General features: G+C 41.4%; 1 protein-coding gene across 1 annotated transcript in view; it reads right to left on the reverse strand.

Annotated features, from left to right (window-relative positions):
• Window positions 1-8816: 8816 nt before the first annotated feature.
• Window positions 8817-17338, reverse strand: part of ATF1 (activating transcription factor 1) — a 35771-nt gene continuing 27249 nt past the window's right edge. Inside the window, exons 3-8 of the mRNA XM_018564535.1 lie at window positions 15818-15943; window positions 15630-15727; window positions 12900-13024; window positions 10168-10350; window positions 9917-10076; window positions 8817-9425 (exon numbers count right to left, since the gene is read on the reverse strand). Coding sequence (XP_018420037.1) covers window positions 9281-9425; window positions 9917-10076; window positions 10168-10350; window positions 12900-13024; window positions 15630-15727; window positions 15818-15943 — 837 coding nt within the window. The 3' untranslated portion in view covers window positions 8817-9280. The remainder of the gene's footprint in view (window positions 9426-9916; window positions 10077-10167; window positions 10351-12899; window positions 13025-15629; window positions 15728-15817; window positions 15944-17338) is intronic.

Consider the following 17338-nt stretch of genomic DNA (forward strand, 5'->3'; position numbering starts at 1 on the left):
GGGGGCCTGGCAAAGCACCTTTTCCCCATGTTGATGAGGACAAGGGCCTCTTCCCCACAACCCTGGGCCAGTGGTCATGGGGGTCTGCTCGTCAGGATCAGACGTGGCAACGGGAAAAATTTTCTTTTCCGAGTCAGCAGCCTTCATCCATTATGACTGACGAGGATCTACATCACTGGACAAGGTGATTGATGAACCTTTTTTTGGGGAATAAAGGACTTGTCAAAATAATTTTTTTTTTCCAAAACAAAGGACATTTGAGTGTGAGTAGGGGTTACAACTACACCTTACTCATTTACAAGGGGAGGCAGGATCTGGGTACCCAGATTCAGATAAGCCCCCCTGTCCGCAGACTCTCACAACCATTGGGCCAGGTTTGTTGGGAAGAGGCCCTTGTCCTCATCAACCCCACGCTATTTATTTGTTTTATTTTCAACTTTCACATTATTAATGGCACTCATCATCAAAAATTTGGATACATTCAAATTCGTTATTTGTTTCATTCAGACGCATCTAAATGTCCGATAATGCTGGATTTTCATCTGAATGATAGTTCGGATGAGAAGGAATGCACATATCTAATCTGAAGGTATTCTGTGGTATCTGGCACCAATCTGCAGTAGTAAATCCTTTAAGTCCTGTACGTTGCGAGGTGGGGCCTCCATGGCCTCGACTTGCTTTTACAGCACATCCCACCGATGCTCAACTGGGTATAGATTTTAATCATTTGGAGGCCAAATCAACACGTTGAACCATTCTTGAACCATTTTTGCAGTGTGGCAGGGCACATCATATTGCTGAAAGAGGTCACCACCATCAGTCAATACCATTTCCATGAAGAGGTGTACTTGTTCAGCAACAATATATTTAAAGTGCTCTGACAATATTAGCAGCCAGCGTGTGCTTTGCATGGTCTGAAATAGTCAACAGCCAACAAAAATGCTGTTATTTTACAGGAATATATATATAATATAGCACAATTTAAGAAGATAATGGAAAGATAAATCATTTTAGTAACCAGATTTAAAACTTTTAGGACAGCAGCACACAAACGATTTGAAGTAGCTAAATGACACCAATATAATCACAACGAATAAAGCAAATGAACAAATAACTCCCTTTAAAGAGGAACGTCACCCTTATCTTTAAAATGACAACAAAGGCTTTAGACATGTTTAGTAATAACAATCTACTTATTGAAAATTGCCGGCTTTTTATACTTTTTTTCCCCTCCCCATTATACTCACAGTGGCCATTTTTACTAAGGGAAGATGAATCCCTCTCCCTTTACCTTCCTGGAACTCTGGCACATGTGACTAGGACATCCGACTGTGACCATGCACATCATCTCAGGATAAAAATGCCTTTCCCTGAGACCTCACAAGATTTTGCAGTTTACATATGAGATTTCTCAGCAATGCACTGTGATGTAACTCTAAGGCATGGGCTACATCACTGAAGCCTAAGGCCCCATTCACATTGAGCGATTCGCATTTTGCGCGATATCGCGCAAATGCTTGCATTGAGCAACTTAGAATCGCTGCAAAATCCGCTCCAAAAAGGGTCCTGCTGTAGCGACGCACGACCCGCGTCAGCGACAGACAGAGCCCCATTGAGATGCATTGGAGAGCAATATCACGCGGTAAATAGCCGCGATATAGCGGGAATTACCGCGCGATAAATCGCTCAGTGTGAACGGGGCCTAAGTGTAAAACCACTAATTCTAAGTAAAAGAAAAATGTTTACTTAACTAATGAACGTAAGAATTTCATATCAGCATGCCAAGCTGAATGCTGATGTGATTTTTAGTGAAGGGGGTAAAAGTCCACTTTAATGTAAGCTACAAGTGGCATGTTGTAGCTACTAAATGAACATGGATCACAGTGCTCCAAATTTGTGTAACTGCAACTACATGCTACATGTGTAGTTTATACCATAGGGTTTCTTTTACGTTTATAGTAAGAAATCACTTGTTGTATTATTGCGCTACTAAAAACCCTGTGTGTTCCTTCTCTTATCGGAAGATTTTGGGGCTTGTAAAAATGTTATAAAGTCTGACCGCACACAGTTCATTCCAGGACGGACCGGAGTGGCTCTGAAGGCAGAGGAGGGCCGACTTTTTTTTTAATTAAAATTGACCTGAACACATAAAAATGAAGATCTGCTATCTTATAGGAAAATCCAAAACTGTGATTGTCCCCAAGTAGTTCCCTGGAAAATGTACCTCTTGTTCTGGAATTCTCTAGTCATAACTGCATATCTGCATTGTAAAATCATCTTAGACACTGACTGATAGTCTTATGGCAATTGGTAGACTTATAACAAAAGAGAATCTGCAAGTCTGGCAATAAAAAGCTTTTTTATTTTTACATTCAGCAGTTTTTTTTTCTGTACACAGAGTCACGCATGCGCAGCTCAGTGATTAGACTCGGCATGCTGAGATGAAGTAACACCTGTGCACATGCGCAGGAATTAGGTCATTGGGGCCCAGCCAATTAAGCAGAAGACTTGAAACCTGGAAGAGGAACAAGCCAAAAATGGAAGAGGGAGGAGGAGAGAAGTACTCGAAGGGATTGGTTTTGCAGGTAAGTCTGCCATAATGGGCTAATAGTACTGGAAGGGATTGGTTTGGCAGGCAAGTCTGCCATAATGGGCTAATACTGTATTTTGTGCATACTAGCATATTATGGCTAAAAAAAAACTTATTTGTAGAAAGAAAAAAAAAAAAAAAAAGCTATTTTTCCTTTTCACCCTCTCCTTGCCTTTTTTTTTTTTTTTTTTTTAAACACAGCTTCCACAGAACAGGTTCCCTTTAGGTCCTACACTAAAAGTATCACCTAAGAGTGTGCATAACAAGGTAAGCACCAATGGACTCAATGCAGCATGGGTAAAAAAAAAAAAACAAAAAAAAAATACACCTTTCATTATATTAACTAGATAAAAGTATTAAAATCAACACATCCATACACCTTCACTGTAAAGCAGGACTCTCCAACTCTACACCACAATAAAGTTGCCCAGACTGATAAAAATTCTAGAACTTGTTTGTTCAACCATTAAAAAAACTCTAGCAGGCTAGAGCCCTACCCACCAAAGCCAGTGCCTTCTTGTCTAAATTCCAGCTCTCCTTTTCCTCATTGGCAGGTGCTGCCCATTGCCAATGTCACATCGTAATGAAAGAATCCAAGCCTTTTTCAGAAGGGTAGCTGCCATGGTGCTGGTTATGAAAGATACTATGTCACAACCCTTTACCCTTCAACTTACAGGCCTGAGCGATAGCTTACTGAATGTACATAGTGATAGTAAGCCGAGAATCCGGGTGCCCCATATAGGGACCCTCAGGAATGATGAAGAGGGAAATCAGACTTGTGGATGGGAGCTGTAGCAGAGAGGTAGACACAAACAGCCCAAAGCACATCTAAACACTTGAGAAATTTATTTAGGATGTTTAGTGGTAGGACATGAAAAAGGATGGCAAGACAATATCCTGGTTAAAGTGAAAGGCAGAGACCAATTTAGGAAGAAATGAGGCCTTAGTCCTCAGCACTACCTTATGCTAGATAACCAGAAAAACGCTCTTTACAGTACAAGACCAGCAATTCAGAAGCACACCTGGCAGACAATATGATGACTAGGAACAGATTATTGCATGGTCAAAGAATTCAAAGGGTGGCTTCTGCAGAGCTGACAGAACTAAGTTGCAGTCCCATGGAGCCATGGAGTTGCTGTCGTGCGTATAAAGGGGACAACTTGACCCCCTGCTCAAAGGCTTTCACTAGAGAGTAAGAGGCAAGCGGTCTCAAGAAAAGAATCACCAAGGCAGAAATTTTATCTTTGATTGTACTCAAAGGATAAATGTTGGTCTAGGCTGGAAGGATTGAACTTCGCACCAAGCAAAATAAGTCTAGGTGCAATGATAGAGCTTGCAGTAGGTAAACTACCTAGCTTTCATGAGTGTAGGGATGACTGCATCCTTCAGCACCCGAGGTTCAACAGTTAGGCCATTAAAGTCAGCAACCAAGAAGTGGGGTGGAATACCGATGCTTTGGACAGGAGGTCTTACTGATCAGAGAATCTGTAAGGAGTTTGACTATGTTTGCATGCCACAGTCTCCTGGGCCTGTTCAGAGCAATAAAGTTCTATGGAATGCCCGGTCTTGATCTCACGAAGGAGGTGAATTTCAGAGGAGGGAAGGTGTAGATCAGGCTGAAACAATCCTAGAGTCACCAAGGCATTCACTGTAAGGGCCCAGAGATTCTTGGCGACAAAGTTGTTTACTTTGTTGAAACTGCAACAAAAGGCCCAAAACACCTATGGTAAAAGGCACAATTCTCTGGAGTCCAGGAGTCTGCCTTCCAATTTTCCATGACTGAAATATGTATGGGGGACAGTGCTGAGACGTGTGCCATCCAAACAAGTAACAGGTCCTCTCATTTGAGCAGCACAACTTCTGGTGCCAAATGAATTAACTGAGGGGTCCAGCATTAAAGGGGCAACCAAATCCCCCAAGATCTAGGATCTTGATTGGGAGTTCAGATTCCTTCACTGATCAGGTCCCTTGAACCAAGAAGTTCCCCGATTCCAGCACCTGGTTGGAGGTCTATAAACATGTAGCGCTCACCCCCAAAGGAGCCGCTGAATGCCAGTTCATCTCTAGTCTGTCTAGGGTATGTTCTTCACAGGGGAGAGAGTGTGTATATAGGTTCTAAGCTTCCAGGGCTACCGACAAGAGCTCCAGACTCACCAGACCTGGTTGGCGTATCAGTGTAGATCCACTTGGGAGGTAGCCGACAGCAACTGATGTAGTAGCTAAGCAGGATGGATATAGATCCTCAAGCAGGAAAGACACCAGCCATACTTCTGAAGTCCTCTTAGTTCCAGGGTACTTCAAGAGCCAGCATTGGTCCTGGTTCTCTTCCTCTATCAGCATCATAGGCCTCCTCCATGTTGGAGACCTCAGGGAAACCTTTCCCTCACACCAGCCCATGCCCAACCCCAGGCCTAGCCTGGGGGACAGGCTGAACAACACCCAGCCCTATTGCATGGCTGGTCCCGGCTAGTCTCAGCACATGGCATATCCCTCCAGTATATGTAGCCAATCCCAGCATGCACCACTGGCTGAGAGAAACCCAGTGATTGGCTGCTGTACTGTACATATGTCAGAGTCACACTCCGCCCCCTGGGGGTACAGGCAATGTCAGACACCTGGAATTAACCAGATAACTGCCACTATAATTCCAGCCAGGCTGACTACAGCCCTGGCCATCACTAAAATGTCTAGTAGCCACATCACAGAAGGTGATGGGGCTACAAACATTTATACAAAAGCAAAAATCGGGTGACTCTGGGAGAGCAAGGTTCATTACTGGGAGCAAACAGATTGAATCTGACTAGGTCCAGGTACTCAAAAGGCGAGATGGCTCCAGTGTGGACTTTGGGAGATTCAGGAACCATCTGAACTTTTGCAGGGTTTGTATTGTCTGATGAATGTTCAACCTTGCACTGACTGCTCTCTAAGAAGGTGGTCCAAGTACCCCACTATGGGATCCCTTAAGACTGAAGCACAGACAAAACAGGGAGCAGCTCCTTGGTGCAGACCCGTGGCACAGTAGGCCGGCTGAATAGAAGGGCACCACATTGGCAGCATTGTACATTCACAGCAAAACTTGGGTGGCATTGATGGGTAAGAAAAATGGGGATGTGCTAATATACATTCTATATACAGTATCCACTGATGCCAGGAAGTCTCTCCAGGGAGAAATGAGGCAAATCACAGTGTGTAGAATCCATACAGAACTTTTGGACTCGCAGGAAACTTCAGATTGAGAATAGGGCAGAACCCACCCCCTTCGATCTAGGGCAGTGATAAGAACCATCAGTCTTTTAGGAGATCTTGGCATGTTCAACAGCAGGAAACAAGGTGTCTGGTAGTAAAACTCCATTTCATAAACTTGCTCTGGACTCAGGCGCTGTGAATGCCCCATATCTGGGAAGCTGACAGACATCCCCAAATAGTAAAAGTGGGGTGCGCCCCTTTATTTGGAGGGACTTACAAACAACCTGGCCCGGGCTTGGACTCCGAGGCTTGGGAGGGATAAAAAAGAACTTTTCTTAAAAGGACTGAATAGAGAACTTTGCTACTGTAGGCTTAAGACAACTTCTCTGGTCAGAAGGAGATCTTTCCCTCCTCCCTGTGACTTTCTTGATGCAAGTATCCAAGGATTCACAGAAAAAGGCATTTCCTTATTAGATAGCATGTGTTCAAGGCACTTTTTGCAAGTATGCTCCACAGATCAGCATTTCAGACATAGAATCTGACATGGGGAGACAGAAGACCCATCCTGTAGATGCGTTTGCCAGACCATCATCCCACTAGCGCAGGGCCACAGGAAAGTGTTCTGGCTGTTTTAGAGTGGCAGGGTCCATCAAGATGTAGGTCCCTAGCCAAAGGTTTTGGCGATAAAGATAAGGTCTGACCCGTGCAATAATGCATTATTATTAACTCACTATATCCTGTCATGTACAATCAAGAATGATAGAAAGCCGACAGCTTGTGAGAACGCCCATCAGGCAAGGCGGAAGGATTGAGGTCTCCCCAGCACAGTGTAGCTTAAATTCCGGCATCTAAAAGATATCCAGAATTCAATAGCAACTACACATGTGCCACTTGCCAAACTGACATACAAAAATTACCAAAAAAAAAAGTGGAATTTGCTCACTACCTATGGACCTTATTGTAAGATTTTAAATGGGACAGTCTATTTGTGAATTCACTGCTTTATATAGGACAACGCTGCCACAAACCTCCCAAGTCCAGACACTGCCCATCTAATTCTATAAAAGGCATAACTTGCAACCTATAAGAGTGGATTGACCTTACAATGTCCAAGACTTCTGTCTATTAAATATTCAAATGGCTGGGTAACCTTGTTGTGGTCCCATAGATCAAATCCTCCAGAGACCGAAATATATGCCATCCCCCAATTTAGGCAGCATGAACAGTGAAATTCCCACAGTATAAAAGTCTTATAAAATAGCAACAATATATCTCAAAACTCAAACTGCTGGCAACATACCAAACTAGATATAATGTAACTAGGTAAAGGAGCTCTAAGTACTTGATAACATACTGGTAAGTCATCTCATTTTCCCCCTGTACATGAGTAATTGAGAGGCACTGACAAGTGTTTAAACTCAATAGCTGAGATGAATGGGAAATATTGTGGTTAGAGTTTTTCACAGCAGCAATTGTACTCTGTATTACTTGCAACAACTGAGTTAAAGTGGAGTTACAAGGTAAACCATGACTTCTTGCTGTGGTGGTAGTCTGAAGGAAAAATAAAACGCTGAAGCACAAAAGTAATTAAGTAAATAATCACACATTATTTATTTATAGAAATGTAAATCATACCTCGTAGCCAAAAATTGAAATAATTCGAAATGTTCTCTCTTCCACTCAGTAACCAGCAAACAGGTCAACTGGATGAATTAAGAGTCCTCTGGCTATTAAGTTAGGTGACAAATGTAATAAGTCAAAATTTCCCCTTAAAACCCTGATGGATACTTCATAAAGTAAACACCACAAACATAATTACAATATTGCCTGCCAAAATGAGCAGTAACTGTAAAAGTTATACTTTATAGTAAAAGTAAGCCTTAATCTGAAACTGTGACTAACCAAAAGGAGGTAAAATATGTACATACAAATTACATAAAAAACTGGAATAAAAAGGAAAGTGGAAGGGAAAAAACAAAAACAAACCACTGTTACATGAGAAAGAGATGTTCCACTTTCTGTAAATCCTTTATTTGAACATATTAAAGCGAACCTATCATGTCAAATCGCATAATCCATCATGAGTACTAGAGGCTGAGTAAAAGCTGAAATGTGGTGTATAGATACTGTCATACTAACATTTTATGAGGAACATCAGCTGTAAAAAGCTCCCTTTAATTGAGCCCATGAAATGCTAAGAGCACTGAACCGGATGATCATTAGACACAGAGAGGGGAATCAAAACTGGGGCAGCTCTCTTCATTCTAGATTTGAAAATGAAAGATATGCTGATTGGTTACCATGCACAGCTGCTCCAGATTTGGTCTGCTCCCGTTTTGATAAATGCCCCCCAGAGTGTGTTGCATAACAAGTATTCTCTCCAGGAGGACAGGAGAATTCTTAAGCTGGCCAGACACCTTACAATTATCGTTCAATTTCTTTCGTCTCATCATCAAACCCCCCTTCAATTTACGCTCAAATACCCCAGCATGCACAGACCAATGTAGATTTCGATTATTGTTCATTAGCAATAATAACTGGCCGAATTGCGACGATCATTTGCGCATGTGCAGTGTTTATGATGCGATTATTTCCGTACGAAAACACCACTATAATGAACTGAATATCGTATGATTTGAGCAAAGTTTTCCAGCCTGACCGGTCGAGGAAATTTGGCCAGTTGTACAGTAATTATGATCATTCACTTCCCATTCACTGGCCGATTATCGTCCGAAAACCCGATCGCGTTCATTTTTCAAACAATAATCACATGGGGGGAATTTATCAAAACTGGAGCAGCTGTGCATGGCAGCCAATCAGCTTCTCTCTTCACTTTGTTCAGTTAAGATTTGAAAACGAAAGAGAGAAGCTGATTGGCTGCCATGCACAGTTGCTCCAGTTTTTGTCTGCTCCAGTTTTGATAAATTCCCTTCAAGGTGTATGGGCACCTTTAGAAACACAGTAAACATGATCAGTGTTAGTAAATGGCTGCTCAATCTTACCAAAACAATTTTTTTTAATCTGGCCAGATGGTGCCAACTTCCAGTGAATACAAGTGAGGGAAAAGAAAGTGACATATTTGTCTGCGATAGGTCCACTTAAAAAAATTCTGCTTTACTATTAGAGGTAGGGCTGGTCACATCTGGTGTACTAAAAATCCCAGCATGCCACTGACTCAGAGTTCATTCGCAAAGTCAGACAGCCATAAGTCACTGAGCTTAATTTAGATCGTATGTGTCTAACACATGATTCATAAAATTACTCTTCTCTAATAAACTGAGGTTCCTTTTATTATATATTTAGATTTTACCTTTGACATTCAAATATTTCACAATTAGCACATGGTGGCCAATCACAATACTCTGCCTCTTTAAAAGTGTGAAAACTAAATAGAAAAAAAAAAAAAAAAGGCTTCATCTGTGGCCTCATGTAAAATTTAGAAAATTTTGGTATAAAAAGAAAAAAAAAACTCATCTAAAAAGGTAGATAAACTAACAAAAACGATTAAACTGTTTTGTGACAGTACAAATCTTTTAAAGTCTTTAGCTCTTCAATTAATGTTTTATTTTGATTTTCAAGCACTGCAACTCTGTTCTCCAAGCACTTAACATATTCCTTCTTTTTCCTTCGGCACTCTCGGGCAGCCTCCCTAAAACAATGAAAGACACATAGTTAGTACACTTATCATGGTATCCGATTAGACACAAAACATGGCACGAGGGAAACATAGACCATGAGGACTAAAGAAAAATTGGATTGTGTCTGATCAGGTAAATCTTGTATCTGGTATTGTGAACAACACAAACCTGCAAAAGAAGATTTACAGAAATGGCTCAGACGTGAGTTGGAGTTTCTCATTCAATTTAAAACTCACTGATCTAATAGAAAATATATAATGTTGGGGGGTTTTACGTCATTTTCAGGCCTAAAATGTGGAATATAACATGGGTGCAAAAATGGAAAAAAGGGCCTCAGTCATGAAGGGGTTAAGGAGAGCGAGAACCCACATAACTCTTGCAGGCTGAAAACTGGAGCGACTGATATGCCATCTTCCAAAATGATACATATTCTAAAGAACCCTTGCTAAAAAAAAAGTGAAGACACTGTATAAAGTAAGTTCTTCTCTGCTCATTTCCTCACCTGTTTTTCATTAATCTTATTTCCCGCTTTAGCTGTGGGTCATCTGACTTTTGGGTTTGACAGGACAATGTAACAGGTGAAGTCATGACCACAGTTTGCGGAAGGGAGGTGGTGGTTGATGTAGTCCGGATCTGGTAAGTCTGCATGTCTCCTGAAGCAGCTGAAAAGTACAAAAATAAAACAATGAGCAAAACATAAGGCACGTTTATTACCTACATGGAAAACCACCATAAATACAGGGAAGGACTTACTCTGCACAACCACTTGGTTGCTGGGAACCAGAATTTGCTGACCGTCTGATGTCTGGGCATATTGTAGTATAGTTGTTCCAGACTGGTTACTGGCAGCGTTGGACATCGCCAATGCCTGCAACCCTTGTACACCATCTGCCGTAGCGGTAGCAAGCTGGAGTGTTCCATTGGGAGCAATGGTAACTATAAAGTACAGAAACGAGATTAAATCAAGATAGTCTCAACCGACAAGATATCATCCTTCTCAACCGACAAGATATCATCCTTCTCACCACTATGCAAGGGGAGGACATACAAAAAGTATACAAGAACACAAGTACAATCATGAAATAGCAATTGGATTACCACCCAAAAGAATTTATAATCTAAAAAGGTTACATATTTTTCTTTCCAACGGTTCCAGCATGTTCGAAAGAATAGGAAATAGTCTATAGAGGAAAGTGGTGCATGACAATCTTCTCTTTATCACCACACTGTTTTACTCCCATGTTTGGGCTACAATTATGGTGCCATACTTCTGCTGTATCCTCTTCTATTTGGGTATGAATCATGCGCAAGGATGAGTAGAGTGATATCCCCTAGCACCTGCCACTGTCAGAATAACCTCTTCTATTTGGGTATGGATCATGCGCAAGGATGAGTAGAGTGATATCCCCTAGCACCTGCCACTGTAAGGATAAATGAACAAGGACGGCAGCTGGTTGGTTGCAGTAAATGTTTGGCTGAAAATCCTCAGTCTGGCTTGCTTAATTGACTTTTGTTGCTGTGGCAGGGCCATCAAAAGAATTTTGCTGACTTAAGGAACTTAAGAACTCGAACAGTGTATAGCCAACCTTAGCCTTGGTAGTTCAGACATGAGCAGCAATAATCACAATGGGAGGCTCTAGTCAGTGAGCACAGACCATTTAAAAGCAATATCATCATTTTGCATACATCTGTATAAAGTGGCATTTCTTAAATGGATATTTTACATACAACTGGCAGAAGCAGGAGATAAGATTATACACACACAGGAGTTGAAACCATTCCCTAGTCCACCTATTTTACTGTAAATGTAAACTCTAGGCAGAAATAAAAAAACACAAGTTAATGCCGTTCTGGGTTCCTTAAAACATTATTACATTTATTTTAGCATGCAACTAGGGTAATTATTCTGAATTTAACATCCTCCTCCAGTGATCCACTACACAGTAACTCAAACTGGGACAGGGAGGGCTGATACAGGGAGCCAGTCACACCAGCTGGCTAAGAACATTCTGATAGGAGGAGCAGAGGAGTGACTCATCACCAAGCTTTAGCTGCCCCTACACTGTCCAATCACAGGCTGGAGGCAGTGGTGTGACAGGTTGTAGTGCTTAAAGGGTAACTACACTTTCTCTCAAAATGTGAGAAGATAAACTTACCCAGAGCATTTTTCCACCTCTGGCCGCCCTCGCTATTCATACATTGTAGCTGCCTGTGAAACCAAAACCACTAGCCGGAGTGCAGTCCCTACACCTACAGCATACACCGCACCAAGGGTCCAGCACAACACTCACAGCTTGGTCATATGAGCATGCTAACCAATGAGAAGTGCTTCTGAGCAGAAGTTCTTCTCATTGGTCAGTGTGATCATGTGACTGAGAAGCGCTTCTACTCAGTAGCAGTAAAAAGGGAGGGTCCACATGCAGTTAAAATATACAAATCGGGGGGCAGACAGAGGTGCAATTATCCTTTAACTATAAAGAAAAGTCAGGTCAACCCCTTGGCTCTGCCGCCTGGTGGGTGAACACATCTCGGGAACGGATGGACAGAAAGTCCTGTAGCAAAGGAAACAGCTCTCATATGTATCAACTAAATATTATGATGCTTGGTAATGCCAAAACTTTTCCCCCCATTTTGGATAAAAACAAAAGCAACTCAAAATATGTGCTTGAAAAAAAACAAAACATGCTTTCCCTTCAATGAAATAAAGTAGGGCTGCAACCATTTTCAGAATTAGTTGGCCAATTTTTTCGATCGAATAAAAAATAAATAAAAATGAAATACCATCCTTAAATTTAAAATAAAAATACAGAAATGGTGTTACAAATAAAGTTTACTGCAGAATAAAACTTCATGAGCAATTTGTTGCAATTGCACCCTACTGGAACTCACGGCATTGTGGTTTCTGCATGTTTCAGCGCAGGCAATCGCACCAGAATTTGCCAAGCCGAAACTGAAATGACTTTACCACCATTTTTTTTCTTTACCATTTAAAATTTTTTTTTTGTTAGGGGCTTCGGGGAACTATTAGGGGTCTAAAAACAGACCCGATATTACCATTTTAAAACAGAGAAAGAGATTGAGGACACGGAGTCATCAATCCCTTTTTCTGCAGCCCCTGTTATGAATGAACAGGAATCCTCTATACAGAGTACTCCTGTCTATTCATAAACTGAGAAGATAGTATCAGTTACTATGTCCACAATCATGAATGAACAGGAAGTGATGTAGAGCACTCCCTGTTCATTCATAATTGGGGACACACTATCTGAATACTATATCCTCAATTATTTACAAACAGCATAGTGATCAGCACTGATCATGATGTTTGAATAATACAGAAAACGATCAGCAAATATTTCATATATTTGCTGACCATCCAGCAGCTCTCCTTCTTGCTCTGCCTCCTTACAGCTTTCTCCTCCCTGCTGGGTGTTGATTAGTTGATGGCAGCCCTAAAATAAAGTGTTTTACAATCTAAATCTCACCATACTGTCCAGTGCTGGTCTGATATATAGTAGTAGCAGCAGACATTGGCTCAATAGATGCTCCTGCTCCGTCTTCACGTTCTCTATCTCCAGTGTCTTCAGATGAGAGATCTTTTAATATTTGCCTAAAATAGAAATAAGACACATAGATCCATTATCAATAGAATCAATATCACAGTCCATTTCTTAACCTAAAATGTAGGCACTACTCATGGAAACTTACGTCTCTAATTGGCAGTGCATCCACACACAACCCAGTAAGTAAGAGACCTCAGCAGGCAAAACAAAAACAAAAAGCAAACCTCCTAAAACCCTGAATAATGTCACATTTTTGGAGCTCTTCCGTGCTCGGTTATGCTGATAAAGAAAATTGCAACGGATAACCAAACAACATTTTAATGCTTGCGGCCAGTATTAAAATTCTGCTAATTTGTCCACTATTAAAAAATAGTCTGTATGGGCCCTGTAATACATCATCCTCTGCACTTTGTTTTAATAGTTGTAGCTTGGCAATACTTTATTTTGGAGCGGCTATGTATACAGAAGCTTGCAAAATGTGTCACTTAAAAGTGCATTTCCACTTTTGCAGTCAAATTTGAGAAATCTCCAATATATATGTGTGTTATGTGTTCTCATTCACACAGCACATCTAAAAATATATATTTTTTTCTAATAATTAAAAAAAACAAAAAAAACCACCAACCAAACAGAAAGCTACAAGCCAGGCTCAGTTACAACTACTGGTTTACAGAGAGATAATAATGCAAGCACTTATACACATTTTAATCAAACACTTCCAAAATTATTCTTGTGTGAGAAGTGTGACAATATCAAATAAAAAAAGGTGACTCTGCTGACAGCTTTCAGACTTGCAACATCAGCAGGTCTGATTGTCAGATTCTAGGGCGGATTTGTAGGGGGTTTTTGTTTCATATTTCCCATTTACCTGGCAAAGGTGATGCTCAAAACCTTAGAAAAGGAAAAGCAACAGTAACAGTAACAGTAGAGCAAATGTGCGGACAACATGAATTAGGAGCACAGAGAAGAAAAAAAAGGTAGAAACAAAAGAAAAAATTTATGTGTTTGGGGGTGAGGGGAAAACAATGCATAAACATTAGCAGGTCCACTTGGGTACCACCATTTTAGAGGTGCTGCAAGTACTCAGTGCAAAACAATGGTACCAGAAAAACGAAATTGTGAAAACTTTCCTGATCTATCCTTAAGGGCTGAAGAAAGCTTTCTCATTTCCCCGATTTCGTTCACCCTGGCAAACCACTGACCCACTGCCAGCAGTCTTGTTTGTTTCCAAATGCTCAGGACAAATCCCCAAGCACCATTCAGCAGATGGCTTAGCAGCGATTTCTTGTACCTATTCCTGGAAAAAGGAGTCCTTAACTTTATAGCCTTTTCTATGAAACAAGTTAATTCACAGGACTCTACAGGTAGCTTCTATGGTTTAGAATAGCTTTCAAAATGCAATCAGGGAGCACACATTTAGGGGCAGACCCGATTTTTCCCTGCTACATTTAAGTAACACTTGCAGGTCTTGTCCTCTTCCCACCCTATTACTGGACAGTGAAAAGAGAAAGACTAATAAGTTCCATCTCTCCGTTACTCTGCTCTTTCCTCTAAAGAGCTTCTTTTGCTGCTTTTCCCAGTCAGAGATCTGCTGTACAGGAACGGCAAGAGGCGGATGCAAAGTTAGATTCAGGTATGTGGTTTGCTTTAAAAAAGACAAAACTATTTATTGAGGTATTAATTTATTATCATCTTATAGGTCTACCTGGATTTTAGCTTTAAATGTAGCAGCAATGTTTGTTCGTTATACAGTTTGTGCTTTGCTGTTCATTTATCACTTAGTGAGAATACACTAGTTTTAATTTTGAGACAGTCACCCGCACAACATTTAGGGCCCATTCACACCAAAATCGCAAGGTAATCGCAACGAAAGGTCTGTTGCCTTGTGACTGAACCTTTCGATTTCTGTGCGATTCGATTTTTAGGCTTTTGTTTTTGTTGTTTTGTTTGTTGAATAAAACTTCATGTGAAGTGACATGTCCAGAGTGGACATACTTCACTAAAGTTTGCAGTGCGTTCTGTTGGCACATTTTTTTGCAGTGTTGAGTAAAAAAAAAAAAGAAAAAAAGAAGTAGAGCATTTTGAAAATAAAGTACTTAAAACGATCATTGACAGATCTTATATTTCTCATACAAGAAATGCCTTCTTTCTTTGGAGAACTATGGGGTTAGGGCTTTTCCCCATAGTTCTCTTAAGGGTAAGGGGAGGACACAAACTACCTTCCTGCCGTCACCCTAAGCTCAGTATACGGTATACTGAGACGCCACAGCCGGAACGGATCCGGACAATGCTGTCTGGATCCACCCAGCTGCGTGACAGCTGGCTCTGCCTATCTAGAGGCAGAGCCAGCTGTACCCGCCCCCTCCCCCGTCCGTTACGCCAGTCAGCTCCGGAGGATCGGACAGGGGAGGGGGAATCCCTGAAGGGAGCCGTGAGTGACAGTCACGGCTCTCTGCAGGGATAGATTGAGAAGTGAGTGAGCGCCGGTATGTGTTCGCTCACTTCCCGATCTACTGAGCCGACCTGTGACAGTTTCATTGTCACAGGTCGGCTCAGATTATGAGGCTGAGTGAAAATCACTTGCCTCATAATTCTCCTTTAAATCATCTATGTGGCTTTATGGGAACATAACAGTTATGGGTCTCCACTTACCCATATGAAATCCGACGAGATAAAATGCGGGCCTTCCTGGGGGCATCAATACTGTCAGATGAGTCCTGCGAGTCCTCACTTTCTGATATTGAAGAAGCCTGCAGAGGAAGAAATAAGCATATTTTTATTGGTTATGTTACTTCCATCCAACACAATACATACAGAGGTGATCGGTGAGAAGCAATTACCGTTGATGGAGCAACCTGAGGAGAATGAATGACCGAGGACTGTGCTGACTGAATTACACCCTGAACTTGGACTTGTTGATCCCCAGGTAGAACAAGAGTCATGGGAGCTGTGCCTCTTAGAGACATCTGGAATAGGATGGCAGTTATGAAGCAGTTAACCAAAAGAGTCAATACACTGTATGAACAAACTAAACCTAGTGATAATGACCAAAAACATTAGTGCCCATCTAGAACATAAAGAACTGGAGCAAATATGCGCTAGTGAGGTAACATGACTATTTTGTGGTCTCTGGAAGTGGAACTAGTTAAAGAACTATTGGGATAGAAGGTATTAGCAGAAGAACTGATGAAATGACAAACTACAGCAGGAGGTAAGAAAAAAGTGAAACATTTCAGAGGGACCTTGGTGACTTTAGAAATAAACAAGGGTTAAATAACAGTCAGAGATTCAGATTATTTCTAATGCGTCATCCCCCAAAAGAAAAAATGGTAACCAAGCAATACGGCCAATGGCACTCCCACAAGAGAACCTGACTGGATTAGAGTAGAGATTAATGAAGGAAAAAAAAATATACATAAGGAATCCCATATAGAAATAAGAGCATAATTTGGGCCCACAAAAAAAAAAAAAAACAAAAAAAAAAGGCCACAAAAAAATGGAGTAGGGAGAAGCAACTACAGCTTAAAATACCCAGTCAAACAAGAAAATAGAGGCCACCAAAAATTCAGAGCAGATTTACCCCATGCATCACAGAGCCACAATTAGTTTTGGTACAATCATAATTTCTTTAAAAACGTGAGGGGGCAGCTATGGGAGCAAAGTACGCTCCTAGATTAGCAAATGTTCTTATGGCTTAATGGGAAGAGCAAGCAATTAATAGGGAACTGGCATTTTAATAAACCTTCTATAGATTAGGTTTATCTGAGTCAGAGGAATCTATTTTTCCCCAGAGGACAATAATTATACCAAGTTGTCACTAGCCTCTGTGGCTCAAAAACCTTCTGAGGGAGCAAACAAGCATGATGAAAAATTGTAGCATAGAGGAGGATTTTCATAATAAGTCAGGGAAACTTTTAAGGTTTATTCACACAGGGCGTACCCATAAAAAGGCCAATCCCAGTAGGGATGTGATTGCACGCAGCAGCCTGTCCTTCCCTGTGGGAGGACACGGCTGTACGCTGCCATCCGTGCGGGTATTGGTGTCTGCACTTGGACACGGACAGGATGCACCCTGTCTGCGTCCAATTGTGGACACCCGTACCCGCAAGGATGTGTAGTTCGGGTGTGCACGTGACAGCGTACAGCCGCATCCTCCCATAGAGAAGAGCAGGCTGCTGCACGCAATCACATGCAGCACCTGTCCCTTCCAGGATCGGCCCATTACAGGTGCGCACGCCTTATGTGAATAAAGGACTTAAAAATAAATAATAGAGTAGAGAATAATTAAAAATAATAGAAAGTTGTTTCCTGAATAGGAGGTAGCTTGATCAATAATGGGAATAATGGGAAAATTAGGGGAG

This window comes from Nanorana parkeri, unplaced genomic scaffold (genome assembly GCF_000935625.1).
Source record: "Nanorana parkeri isolate BGI_ZX_2015 unplaced genomic scaffold, ASM93562v1 scaffold758, whole genome shotgun sequence".
Lineage (NCBI taxonomy): Eukaryota > Metazoa > Chordata > Amphibia > Anura > Dicroglossidae > Nanorana > Nanorana parkeri.